This window comes from Erpetoichthys calabaricus, chromosome 9, assembly GCF_900747795.2.
Source record: "Erpetoichthys calabaricus chromosome 9, fErpCal1.3, whole genome shotgun sequence".
In the NCBI taxonomy this organism is placed as follows: domain Eukaryota; kingdom Metazoa; phylum Chordata; class Cladistia; order Polypteriformes; family Polypteridae; genus Erpetoichthys; species Erpetoichthys calabaricus.
The window spans coordinates 46974002-46988352 of NC_041402.2; the positions used below are offsets into that span (position 1 = coordinate 46974002).

At 39.6% G+C, this 14351-nt stretch overlaps 1 protein-coding gene across 1 annotated transcript in view; it reads right to left on the reverse strand.

The window, feature by feature from the left end:
* Positions 1-315: 315 nt before the first annotated feature.
* The window catches only part of pnp6 (purine nucleoside phosphorylase 6), an 85827-nt gene continuing 71791 nt past the window's right edge, over positions 316-14351 (reverse strand). The window contains exons 4-7 of the mRNA XM_028809604.2: positions 8557-8732; positions 8279-8469; positions 2717-2920; positions 316-550 (exon numbers count right to left, since the gene is read on the reverse strand). Coding sequence (XP_028665437.1) covers positions 2721-2920; positions 8279-8469; positions 8557-8732 — 567 coding nt within the window. The 3' untranslated portion in view covers positions 316-550; positions 2717-2720. The remainder of the gene's footprint in view (positions 551-2716; positions 2921-8278; positions 8470-8556; positions 8733-14351) is intronic.

Consider the following 14351-nt stretch of genomic DNA (forward strand, 5'->3'; position numbering starts at 1 on the left):
GACGCTCAACAAAGCACCCACGCCTAACTTACTGGGGTTCTAGAAGCAGTGTGATTACTAGTACAAAAAAAGAGTACCAAAGAGTGTAAAAACCCATTGCCTTAACATTTTAGTAAAATGTAATATAGCTGCAATCATTTTAGTTTGTTTGTGTCATGTATTACAATTTGTTATCAAAAATAAAAAAAACAAAACAGAAGCCACTAAAGTAAAGTTACACTAAAATAAAACTAAGGTGTATCAACTATACTTATTCAGGTAAGAATGCTAAACTATACTAACTTACTGTAAAATAAAGCTAAGATGTATCAAACTAAACTGTACTAACTAAACTAAACGTATTGTTAAATAAAACCAAGGTGATTTAGTCCACGTAAGAAATATTTTCTAAAATGTATTGCAGGTACTGCCAGGACCACCTCACCCACCCAGACACCCAACCTATTTGATCTCCACCATCTTGGTCCTTTGTCCAATAGTCAATAAGCTCAGGAAAAGCATGCCATTAAAGTGCTGTTTTTTCTCAGCATCCTCCGGTCTCTTCAAAATTCTAAATGAAAACAGGAGGATATCTGGAATTAGACTATTTTTGTTGAAAGAGCTAAAACAACATACACACAAATTAATTATTTTCTTGCAACTACCTTCAGAATGAGAGGAGAGTATTCAGTCCATCTAGCCACCATCTGCTTCAAGTATAGCTCACTTTATATAGCACCTTTCAACATGAACATTCTCTAAATGTGACTTATATAAAATACTCTGTATACTGGACAGGAAGAGAACAAAAATTTGAGGTAATGATGGTAGGCATTGTCACCTAAAAGTTCAAAATCTATTAAGAGAACTTCTGGCAGATGTGCCTGACCCAGTGATTCTCACTTCCTATGTGCCCTTCAAATCTAGCCTCCTGACTACAGGATCCTGTCCCGTTTGCTAATGACAAATGCTAATTAATTTATACTGTACTTGTACTGTACTGTATATGGAGCTGTAACAGTTAAGCAGAGATCACTTAGAAAACAAAAAGCACAGAGGAATCAGGGGTACAATGCAAAGAAGTCATTCATTAGTACACTGAAGTATACGTTCAATGGACAGCACAGCAGGGGAAGCAGAGTGGTTTGTTGTGTATTCATAGAATATGGCATCTAGTTGTAGCCTGTGTGGAATTTGCATGTTGTCTTCATGCCCACTGCCAAAGATGAGACAAGAGTCACAAAAAAGATTCAGGGCAGCCACCCATATAATTTTTCCTTGCTGCAAATGGAAGAGTTTTCATTACAGATGTGTACAGGTTCAAGTCCAAAACAGAACCAACTGGTGAGATTGAGATGGTGGGTGTTTGTGTGACAGAGGAAGTGTGACAGAGGAAGTGAGGTAATTATGACCAGAACCAGATGTGACGTCATCAGACTCGTGACCGGAAGGTGAATCTTCTGGACCAGAAGTGATGTCATGGAGGCCATGTGCACATGTGTGACACCGCATAGATTTTACTCCAAGTACTCTAATTTCCATCCCATATGGCTAAAGATTTGCATGTTAAGTCAACTCAAAACTTGGCCACAAGTGTGTGTATCTAGAAGATTATTTTGCAATGGACTGTCACCCTGTCCAGGGATGATTTCTGCCTTGCAAGCAATACTGCTAGAATAGACTTAAGACTTGTACTTTTAACACTTTATCTTACTGTAAGTACACTGGTGTGAATATTTATAAGAAATACGGCTGATCATTTGCTCCAAACATCACCCAATTCTTCTGCACATTTTAGTTGTCTCGCTTGCTTCTGTCTCCCCAGGTAATCCCAGGCAGCCTTGACATCTGAATTTTGGGGAGGCCTAGTCATATGTTATAGAACTTCTTGTTCTTCTTTTTGATCTTTATGTATTTGAGGTAATTGTTCTGCTGCAGAATGAAGTGGGGACCAGTCAGACATCTCTCTGATTTAATTGTGTGATGGACGAGAATCTGCTCAGCACTTCTCAGCATTAAGGATTTTGATTCATTCTAAGAAGACCACCTTTTTGCAGAACTAAACCCTCAACTCTGTGAACTTCCTCCATGCTTACTGATGACTGTAGACACTCATCCATGTTACTCTCTCCATCTCTTCTACAGACAAACAAAAATTTTAAATCTTGACTCATCAGTTCAGAGCACTTGCTGTTATTATCCATGGGCTCAGTCCTTGTGTTTCTGTGCAATATTTGTTTCCAGTAATGAGGAATGGCTGTTTGGAAGCAACTCTTTCCTGAAGATCACTTCTGACAAGACTTCTCCAAACTGTATAAGGGTGTACTTGGGTTCCAGTTGTTTCAGCGAGTTCACAGTTGATAGCTGTGCTACACTTCTATTGATTTGGAAGGGACATCAGTTTCTGTATTTCTCATATGCTGCATTCAGTTATTGTGTCCAACCTGTGTTTCTGTTCCTCCGCCTTGCCTATTTCCTTGTGCTTTTTCCGAAGATGTTACACGGCACATCCTGAAACTCCCGACTGCTTGGGAAATGCTTTGTTGATGCAAAATGACAACCTTGTGTCTTGTTGCTACACTCACACTTACTATTGTGTTGGAATTGATGATTAGAAATTTAGGTGTCAAATCTTCTTTCTGGAAACAGCTATAAAATCTACTTTGACCTGTAAAATACAACCAGACAAGGAAGGCAATTACTCTGCTAACTGGAGTTTAGTGCAGAAAGAACTTACTCGGCTAGTCAACCTTGGAAACCAGTTTTGTGATAAAAGCTTGTAGGTCCTTAGCACGCAACTTGCAAGTTTGAAGGACTTCTTCATGGTTAGCCTTTTCGTGGGTCCCATAGTCCATCACCACTTTATTGGTAATCAAGGAGAGCCCAAATACTCTCAGCCCACAGTGTCTGGCCACTATAACCTCTGGGATGGTGCTCATACCTGTGTGACAGACAAATTTGAGAAAGAAAGAAGAAAGCAGTGAGAAATGTGAATATCATTGCATTAATCAAACCCATCATTTCTGAAACACAGAATATGTGTATGTATATAATGGTACTTCCAGAACACCATAATGCATCTTATTATACAGATTGAACATAGGAATCTAGGCACAGGCATCGTGACTGTAAAGAATATGGTCACAGTTATACAAAACTTCCCCCAAATCGTACCAAACTCGCTGACAAGAAATAACAAACAATAATAACAATGACAAATATGTTTTGTTGAAAACTACAGTTATAGCCAACAAAACATCCAAGCAAAATGTAAAAAGCCTTAATATTTAATTTCTAAAAATTTCACGTATGTTTTATCAGGGCTCTGATTGGGTGTTTACAAGTAGGTTCAGCTCAGATAGTTTTGCCTGCTTAAAATGCAGGCACTAAAGTTAATTTAAAGTTGGTGGGAAAGATGTGTAAGTTGTATGGCCATTTAAGAAACCCCACACAAAATTGTAGGTAAACCCTTTGTTAGTGAGTGGCTTAGAAAACATAAGAACATAAGATAAACGAGAGACGACCATTGAGACCATCAAGCTTGATTGCATAGCTAGTAGCTAAGCTGTCCCAATATTTAACCTAGGTACTTCTGAAAGGTTGTCCAGGTTTCTGCTTCAACTACATGACTCAGTAGTTTATTCTACAAAAGCACTAGCTGGATCACAAAAAGACTTTTGAACTGTAATTTAACAAGCCTCCTAAAGGAAAAATTAAGAGCCACTATATAGGCATCATCAATGCAGAAGCACAAAGCAGCACATCTCTTATTACAGAGAATGGCCTCATTACTGGGGGTTCCAGGGTCTTAAATTTTAGAATTCCTAGCTGTGAAAACTACGATAAAATACTTTTAAAGTCTCGAGTTTGTAGGTCTTTTGCTAAATTAAACATTCTTGTGAACACTAAAGTCTCATTTGTTATAATACACTTCAGATTGCAACAGTGCCTTGTCCCCGTTTATATCTTCTTCCTATAGGTTTCATTTCCGCTACTCCCTCAGTGTTGTCTTTTCTGTTTAATTTACATTTGTAGTTTTACCCCCATCACCGTACCTAAATTGTGTCCAGTGTCTGCAGCAGGGTGGCCTTGTTTGCTATCAGGACTGTCAGTTGTGGCTTCTGTAACCTGAAAGGGTTATGTAAGGCCCTCAAATCCTTTCAGCACTTACATTTCTTAGCCCCCCTGCTGCGTTTTCACATTTCTGATCTCAGTAGGTCTTTCTAAGTCTTAAAATATTTACTTGTACTTTATAGTTTGATGACAATGCAAAAAGTGTAGTCAAAACACACAAAGAAAACATTTTAAAAAAACTGTGAGTGGTCTCCCCTGGACTTTCTCGTATACTTAGATATGGGGATGGATAATTGAGGAGTAAACCGCAAGACAATGATTATATTTTTATATTATGTACATTAAAGAACCATCAACAACAACTCAAATCAAATTAATAATATATTGAGCAATTATTATAAAAGTAAAATTGAATAAATCGGACTCTACAGCTGCATGAATAAAAGGTAAAGTACCACTTCCGGTTAATGAAAATAGTCCAAAAGTTGATAGAAATCTATATTTTATACCTAATACTTGTATGCAAAATTTGGTTGACCTAAGTGAAAGTGCACTCAAGTTACTGTGTTTACACACACACACACACACACACGCAGACAGACACACAGACATAATTCCAAAAATAGTATTTTTGGACTCAGGGAGGTCTAAAATATCGAGATTCATCAAAATCTCGAAATGGAATTTTTGGACAATTCCAATACTTTCATAAAAGTAAAAAGGCATTATAAAGCAGGAGCCAAATATTAAAGAATAACTAAAAAATTAGGAAGAACAAAGCCAAGAGTCAGAAAAGCACACTAAATTAAAAAATCCAGGGGAGCTCTAGGGAATGACTGTTGCACGAGCAAGACTGAAAATGCTCAGGCAAGTCATTATCCTAGGCCTCATCCACACCACTACTATGTGTTTCTTTAACAATGTAGACATTAGTTTCTGTTTTCACATGAGTGTGGCTTTGGTTAAATTACTGCATGTGTTTTGTACTCTTAAATAAAATATGAAAAAAGAATAACATGAAATATCAAGGCAAACATTTGCTTTCTTATGGAAAACATGTTGTTTTGATAAAGAAACAATCTGATGCTGTAGGTCTCCCTAAAGCAAGTGGAAAGACTTGAAGTGACTTCTGGTGTTGATATCTCTTAAACTTATTATATACAGTAAATATGTTAATGGCCAAATAGGAGTTATTTTAATTTATCAGCATGCAATTACATTTTACCTATCATTTATGTTTACACAGAAGGTATTTGGTTTGGTGGACTGGTTACCATGCTATTTATTTAACATACAGTGAGTGGGCACTCTTGTTAGGCATGTTGCTTGTTTAAATAATAAAAGAGACTGAACATGGAGTGCCTTTAAAATGTGTGCAATCACAAAGATATCACATTTGATTTGACACTGGACTACTCTTCTTACCATTTGCAGGAGAATGCTTTGCAACTTCTCCAGACCTTGAAGACTGCAGTTGCCTGACTGTCATATCCTGTGCTTCGCTTCACCCATACTACATTTTTGCTCTCTCCACTGGCTTTTAGCTGTAGCAAGGACCCAGTTCCAGACTCACACCTATATGTTACTATCAAAATTCTCACTTTGGTTTTGGGTTCTCTGCTGAGTGTCCCTATTCTCAAATTTTGTGGTAAAACTGCATGCTGTTCCTCAGTTCTCACTTGAAGCGTGAGATGCGTTTCCTATGACTTGTGATGGCCCAGATCACAGGATGTAGTTGGTTGCTACATTATGATTATTTATAGATTTACCTTTCTTTATATAAATAGGTTTGATGCACAACCCTGTTTCCTTTGGTAAGGTACCAGTACGAAATGGCTGGGCAGCTGCTCAAGGACACACTTCCAAGTGGAGGCACACTCAGTCATTCATGCAAGTTCGGGAGGCCTACCAAGCTATGTGCACATCTTGAGTGAAAAAGTGGCAACATCACAGTGTTGCTCCTGTTGGATATGGGCGCCAGATTAGTGGCTTGCAAGGAAGGACTCATAAGTATGTTAAGAACCTGAAAAAGTTTGGAAAGCTACCTGAGTGGCAGATTGCTTGCATGTATGAGTTCCGAAACCCAAGCGATGGACAGGGTTGTCAGGTCCTGCAAAACTTTCCAGCCCAATGACAGGCCTAACTGCGCTGTATAAAAACCCAATGAATTACAATGCTCTCTGATGACTATAATATACAATATAAAATTGACTAGCCTTGAAGTATTAAAGATAGAGAGACGTGATGGGGGTTTGTCCCTTCTAGTTTTGGCATTTTGGTGGTGTGGGTACCTTTTAAAAATAGCCCAAAAATACATACCAGCAACTTATTATTTTGCCCTGCACAATACTTTAAAAAACAGCACAATTTAGCAGAAAAAAACACACATCTGACAACCCAAGTTCCTTCATGACTGAAGCACACAGCATCACCAGCGTGGTGACACGTGAGCCCACTGGTAGGGACTGAAGAAGCGTTAGCAGGGATTTCCTGTAGAAGTCCCATGCCAATACAGACGCTAAAGGTCGTCTTTCCATCTTTTTGTCTTTTCATCCATGTAACCTTCTGATTGCTCCATTAGAGAGGGGACATGCACTGCATTCAATTAAGACCTCCAGAAAATCCAGTCAGGTGGAGGCAGATCGTGAGGTTGTAAGGTGAGCTAGCCCTCAGCAAATCTCTTCCCCTTGATGAAACTTTAGGGATAAAGATTGGATTATTTTTCTCTCCATTACATTATTCCTTTTTAACTACTTTTTTTTTTTTATACGTGTCATTACACTTAAAGTAGTTTTATGGATAAATTATTGCACGACAGGGAGTTGGTCTCGTTCATTACAGGAGATGGATGGCTGAAGCGGAACTCCGTTAGCAGCTGCTTTATTTTTTCTCTTATTTCTTATTATCCCGAGGTATCCTGTATTTACCCAACCCGAGGAGTTTCTATTACAGTATATAAACATGAGCAACAAGAAAGGGGGTCAGAAAGAAACGGAAAAGAAATCTAAAGCTACATCCAAGTCTAGACAGACATTAAGTCCAAGTGCAAGGTACGGCCTTTCAGAGACTGACCCGGAACAGATAGGCAAAAACACAGACTCCCCAGGACCCTGCTTCGCTGCATCGTCTCCTGTCAAGAGCGAAAATGGGAGCGAATGTGCAAGTGATATAGGTCACGATAGCTCGCCGATTCCAGAAGATCACTTGAAACTGGAAATGGCCTTGCAGTCCACACTTTCATCTACTCCTCTCTAGCATTGACTGTAATAGGGAGTGCCACTTCACTTACGGAGCACGAAAGCCAAAACGATCTGTCCGAACTGAAGGTAATGATCGCAACAATGGCCACGGCCATAAATAAGCTCAAGAAAGACATTCAGAAAAATATAAAGAAAGAAATAAATGGTTTGCTCAAGACAAGTGAGAAGACAAACTTGAAGCTGCGGCTGGAGCTGCAGGAGCAGCGGCAGGATAATAAAGACTTGGAAAAACGTGTATATAATCGTTTTGCTGCAGCCTTTAAGCTCTTAAAGCACTGAGGAAGCAGATTCTCTTCCCATTTCTTTTTCTTCTCCATTTATCTTTATCCGCTTATTAAACTCATCAATTTACTTATTTTTACTAGCTTTAAGTTTTACTCTGTTGGCCATGCTCTCTTTCTCAGGGGTGGGGGTTGATTTTTTTCAATCCTATTTTTTGTAAAAAGTGATCTATTTGTATGGAATGATTACTATAAAATCAATAAAAAAAAATGATTGCACGACACAGGACTGTGTTTAATGGGCACTTCTTGGAATAAACAGTTGTAATGCTTTTGCTATATCATCTGTGTCGGTGTCTCGGTTCTCTAAACCACTGATCCATTTGGTTACGTCTCCAACTGCCCACAGTGTTGAGTCAGTGCAAGGCACTGGGCATCATATGACCAGGGCATCATATGACCATCCAAACTGCTCTTAATCTGCTGATGTTTAGGCATCTCTATAAACAGCATCTTGGACCATCTCCTTCATCAGCATATCTACTAACCCAATCAGACATCAAGCAATGCTGGTTTAATTTGAGGTTCAGTTTTTCACTTAACCATGTGATTCATTACTCTACTATGACTTTCGAGGACTACTTTGAATATTTTTCACAATTAATTGCTTAACATTTTACTTTCTATTCATTCAAATTGTGGTCAGTTTTTGCAAGATGATAAATGACTCATCTTCAGCCTTACCTACTGCGTCTGCTCCCAAGGTGTTGAGCATACAGCACTCTGCAATAGTTTCATAGGTTGGACCGGCCAGCATGCAGTATACCCCTTGATGGATAAAACTCGAATAGTTCATCTCCTTTGCAATTTCTAAAGCCAAGCTGAGGAGCTGCTTGTCATAGGCATCTGACATACAGGGGAATCGCACCCCAAACCTGAATGAAAATGAAAAACATTAAGTATGATGCCACACAGAGCACTGGCCCTTCAAAAGTGTTAGCTTTCAATTTGAAGACCCTCACCGTTCATCATTCTGCCCACACAGAGGGTTTTGGCCAGATAAGCCTGCTATATTGAGATGGTCCTTAATGAGCATGATATCGCCAACATTAAAGCTACGATTTATTCCTCCAGCTGCATTGGTCACAATGAGTGTTTTGACCCCAATAAGGTGAAAGACTCGGATTGGGAAGGTGACCTGAAAGAAAAAAAGACAATTTCAAAGTGCCAGTGGAAATACAAGGTGGTCATTCATTAATCTAAATAATGATACAATTAGCTTTTTGCCACTTCTAAAACAACCCTACTTTAAAAGTAAGCAACTTATAAGAAAGTTAGAAAGGTGGTCATGTAGTTCAATACAACATTAAAGTACTAAAAATACTAAATAAAAAAAATACAATTTGAATGATGGAAGAATAAAAAAATTAACCTTTAATTTTAAAAATCACCAAAATATTTTTAGTTTGATGAACCCCTAGAAGCTTTAATAAAAATAAAAATAATTAAATATAGATTTAATTAATAAGAAGACTGCGGTGGGCTGGCTCCCTGCTCAGGGATTTGCTCCTGCCTTGCGCCCTGTGTTGGCTGGGATTGGCTCCAGCAGACCCCCGTGACCCTGTGTTAGGATATAGCGGGTTGGAAAATGACTGACTGACTTAATAAGAAGAACTGTTTCCACAATTATTTTTCTTATTCTTACTAGTTACTGAGGTGTCAAATTTTAACAAAACATTCTTAAAAGCAGTAATCCCAATGAAAGTTGCAAGGAGAAGAAGAGTATCCCCAGAGAGGACAACAGACCATCAGAGGGCCCTCCCATGTGCTCACCCCTCATATTTAATAGTATTTAACTTTCACACACATATTCAGCATGTGAATAAGCACATCAGAAGCACCTAAGAAAAAATCCATATATATATATATATATATATATATATATATATATATATATATATTGTGATAGATAGAGGTCTCAGTGACCCCTTGAACCCTCAGACTAGACGTCAGACACCAGGTAAAAGTCCAAATATTTCTTTTATTTAGACAATAATGTGCACAAAGCACCCTCCTCTCCACAATACTCAATAATAAATCACAATAAACAATAACCAATCCTCCACTCCCAGACGCGTTGCCACCCTTCCACCCAGCTCAGCTCAACGTCTGGGATTTCCCATCGTCCTTTTATACACCCTGACCCGGAGGTGCACCTGTCCAATCCGTCCACAATTCCTTATCCCTTCCGGGTCAGGGTAAACAGTCCTTTTCTTCAACCCGGGAGCACATCGTATCTTCCTGTCACGTGACCATGACGTACTCCCAGGTTATAGGGCACATAAGAGCCTCCGAGTCCCCCTACAGCGACTCCTGGTGGCCCCGTGGAATCGAAAGCCGGCAATCCACCACAATATATATATATATATATATATATATATATATAAATATATATACTGTATATATATATATATATATATATATATATATATATATATATATATATATATATATATTGTATATATATATATATATATATATATATATATATATATAGGTCTGAATTACAATCTGATTATTAGGTGGTTACCTATCAGGTAACATTTGTGGTTGGTCTGCCAGTCAGCAAACATCCAACACATCCTTTCAGTTGTGAGACGCAGCTCATAGATATGTGATACAGTGTCTGCCAAATAATACAAAGAGTACTCGCCTCAGGCGCTGATGTCTGAGGTAAGTTAGTTCCCCGTATAGCAAAGCAAAGGTGATAACATCTGATGAGCTCCAGTTAGTGCAAAACAAATGTTGTGCAATCTTTGTATTATTTGGCATATATATTGTCACAAAAACGACCATCAAACATTGAGAAGGTTTGGGGCAGCCACCCGTATAATTGTTCCCGGCTGCAAAACTGATTCAGCAACAAAGACATGTTCATTCAACTGAGTCCAAAACAGAACTGACTCTCTGGAGACAAGATGGCAGCTTTAAAGGCCAGTGGCAGAAGTGATGTCATCAATACCGGAACCGGAAGTGACGTCATTGGCTGCCCCAGAACAGGATTTCCCTAGATTGGTCTGCAAAAGATCGAGAGGGAAAATTAGTGCACTTCGCCACCCCCTGGTCTGGCATGGAATCACATGTATTCAAGTCCTTTAGTTGTCTCCTAAACACACGTGTGTGACAATATATTTATTTATTTATTTTTCAACACACCTGGGAGTGATTCCAGACCTCGCTAACAAAGTGCAGCATAAAGGAAGTCGCCTGCCTTCATTCTGGGAGTCAGAGTCAAGAGAGAGAGGACAACGCTCATGGGAGGAGGAGGAATGGAGGTGGAAAGGACAAAGAGGGAGAAAGAGAAAAGAAGAAGAAGAAAAGACCAACTGCTGTATTGGGCTTGTGGACTGTGGGTCTTGGTAGCAGTGGTAGTGCTGCTGCTTTGCAGTAAGGAGACTGTGGAAGGTTGTGGGTTCGCTTCCCAGTTCCTCCCTGTGTGGATAGCGCTTTGAGTACTGAGAAAAGCGCTATATAAATGTAATGAATTATTATTATTATTATTGGTACGGTGCTGTGGTGAACAAGTGAATTAAACTGTGTGTGTTGGGCAAACTTGTGTCTCTGCCTGTTGTGTTTGGGTTATTGAGGAGCTGTGTGCCCCCTGGTGGTCACAATATCTTTTTTTTTTTACTTATTTTCAGTACAAAATGTATTAAAAGGGTGGCATGGTGATGCAGCAACGGTGCATGGATTTTGCATGTTCTCCCCATGTCTTCCAGATGCCCTGGTTTCCTCCCACAGTCCAAGGACATGCAGGTTAGGTAGACTGATATTGCCAAACTGGCCCTAGTGTGTCTGTGTGTTCACCCTGTGATAGACTGATGCCCAGTGCAGGTGCTGCTCCTGCCTTGTGCTCAGTGATTGCTGGATAGGCTCCTGCCGCTCCATGACCGTGCCCTGTCTATCATAAAGGCCTGTATTACATATGAGATTGTTTAATTCTGGGTCATAATTGCACACAGCCATACCCTTTGTATATAGTGTCATACAAAGTCAAAGGTGGTCCTTCATGATCTAAAATGTTTTACAAGGTAAGAATCACAAATTCATCCATCCATCCAGTATCCAACCCACTATATCCTAACTACAGGAGCCAATCCCAGCCAACACAGGGTTCAAGGCAGGAAACAAATCCCGGGCAGGGCACCAGCCCACCGCAGGGTACACACACACACACACACACACCAAGCACACACTAGGGACAATTTAGGATAGCCAATCCACCTAACCTGCATGTCTTTGGACTGTGGGAGGAAACCGGAGCACCCAGAGGAAACCCATGCAGATACGGGGAGAACATGCAAACTCCATGCAAGGAGGACCCGGGAAGCGAACCCAGGTCTCCTAACTGCGAGGCAGTAGCGTTACCGCTGCACCACTGTGCCACCCCTATCACAAATTCAGATAAGAAAAAAAAGTTTATTTTTAGAAGACCTACTGGAGGGGGAGAAAATAAACAAACAAATGATTGCTGGGAGCAGAACAGGTTCAGACACTCCAGAAGAACAAAGAGATTAAAGTGGAAGCGATGAGGAAGGAAGCCAAACTTGTAAAAAATGACAGAGATTAAATTAAAAAAAATATGGAAGAGCAAATCCTGTTTCTTGGCACCGTTCCATATCCGTTTTTTTAATGATAATCGTTTCATCACCCTAGAAGCGCGATTATATGTGATGAAGTTTTTTTTTCTATTTACAATGGAATAATAAAAACATTCTTCAGACAGTCATTTTTAATCGTGTCATTAATTATAGTCTTATAGATGACTGGGATAAGTCTGCTTCTCGTAATATTTACCACAAAGGGCTTGGAAGGATTTTGTTTTGTCCTCTTAAGGTTGAGTCATGGGCGGCCTTGAATATGTCTGAGACCAAAAATCTTCTGACACATTCCCTGTGTTCACTTCATTCAGACAGGAGTCCCTTCATTGGTCATCTCCAATCACCCAGGTCTGCACACTTTATGTTGTGTGGAAAGCAAATGCCTGAACAAGTTGAGCCAAAGGTGGAATCCATGTGATAAAATCATAGTTTAGATACAGGGTTCCATGAATCCCACTCTAAATAATGTCACCCTATAAATGCTACTCATGACGTTAGCTAGCAGTGAGCTGGTCCAGTTTCTGTAAAGACACAGCACATGTGGAATAAGCTACCAAGTAATGTGATAGATAGTAGGATTTTAGGGACTTTCAACACTAGACCTGACATTAGTTTAGAAGGATTCAGTGGATAGGACTGACAGGCTTTATTGGGCGTAATGGCCTGCTCTCGTCAAGATTGTTCTAATGGCATAAAATCTCAACAGCTTGTATTAGCTATCATTAGTGTAAAAAAAAGATGATTGTAAGAAACAGAGGTATCATGATCCACAAACTTTGTGGTGCAAATTACTGTTACATTCTATGTTATGATAGCTTAATTTAAATATATATTTTACCTTTTATATATTTGCTCTGTTTACATACATTTTAACTCACACAAGAAATTTAGGAGGCAAGTAAGGGAATGAATCCCGGGAATAAGAGATGTTATTTAGTTCAGTCCCCCAAGTTGAGAGAGGGCAGCATAATCTGATGTGCCTGAAATCATAACTTCCTTGGGAATGCCAGGGAGTTGTAGTCGAGACAGATAACCTCATAAGAACATAAGAAATTTGACATTTAGTCCATCAGGCTCATTTGTTTCGCTAATAGCTAAGCTGTCACATGCCCCAATGGTGGTGATGCTTGGGACTCCAGGGAGGTGGCCTCATTGGTTTTATGGAGTTCTGCCTAACATGGAAGTGCATCTCAGGTACAGTATAAATGTGCTCAAGACAGGCTTTAAACCTGTAGACCACGGGTGTCGAACTCTAGGCCTGGAGGGACACAGTGGCTGCAGGTTTTCATTCTAACCCTTTTCCTATCAGTGACCAGGTTTCAATGCTAATTAACTCCTTTTCCTTTCCTTTTAAAAGCTCTTGATTTTAAGGATTCAGTCCTCTCAATTGATTCTTTTCTTCATTAAATGACAGCCAAACAAAAATGAGATGTGAAACGAGTTGACAGATGACCAGCTAAATTGGGGCTTCAAACTCCAACCAATTTCACTCCAACCAGTTTCTTAATGAGAAGCCGATTCTTGCTGGGAATTAAACCCATTATTTACTTCCACAGCTTGTTGCTGCTCTCTTTCTGCCACAGCAGACATTTCTAAAACTGCTGATTTTCTGTTTTTTTCAAAGAACACCATCAAAATGTATTGGTGAGCTGAGAGATCAACCTTACTGAGATGTTCGCTTTTCTTTATTTTCAGATATTGTGTGATGGGCACAGGTGAGCTGGTCATGTGGTGGCTTGTTTTGTGTCTCATTATAGTTTGGCTGCTAATAAACAAAAAAGAAACAACTAAGGGACCTGAGTCAAGTTAGTTAAAACTAAGGCAAAAGAAGTTAATTAGCAGAAAAAATTGGTCGCTAATGAAGAAGATGGTTAGAATGAAAACCTGCAGCCACGGTGGCCCTCCAGGACTGGTGTTTGACACCTCAGCTCTAGACCCTCACATGAATAGGTCGGTCTCAGGAGGAAGATGGTAGCAAGAGTTTGTCTGATGTGGAAGAACACCTAAATTAGAGATGAAAAGTTGGAGATTCCTGCTACGCCCATGGGATGTAGTGTTTGCTGTTTTCCTTTTGTATTTCCCTGATAGCTGTCTTTCTGTTATACCCTCATGTACAGATCTTTCTTTTGCCCTTTTATTTGGGATTGTGGGCTCAC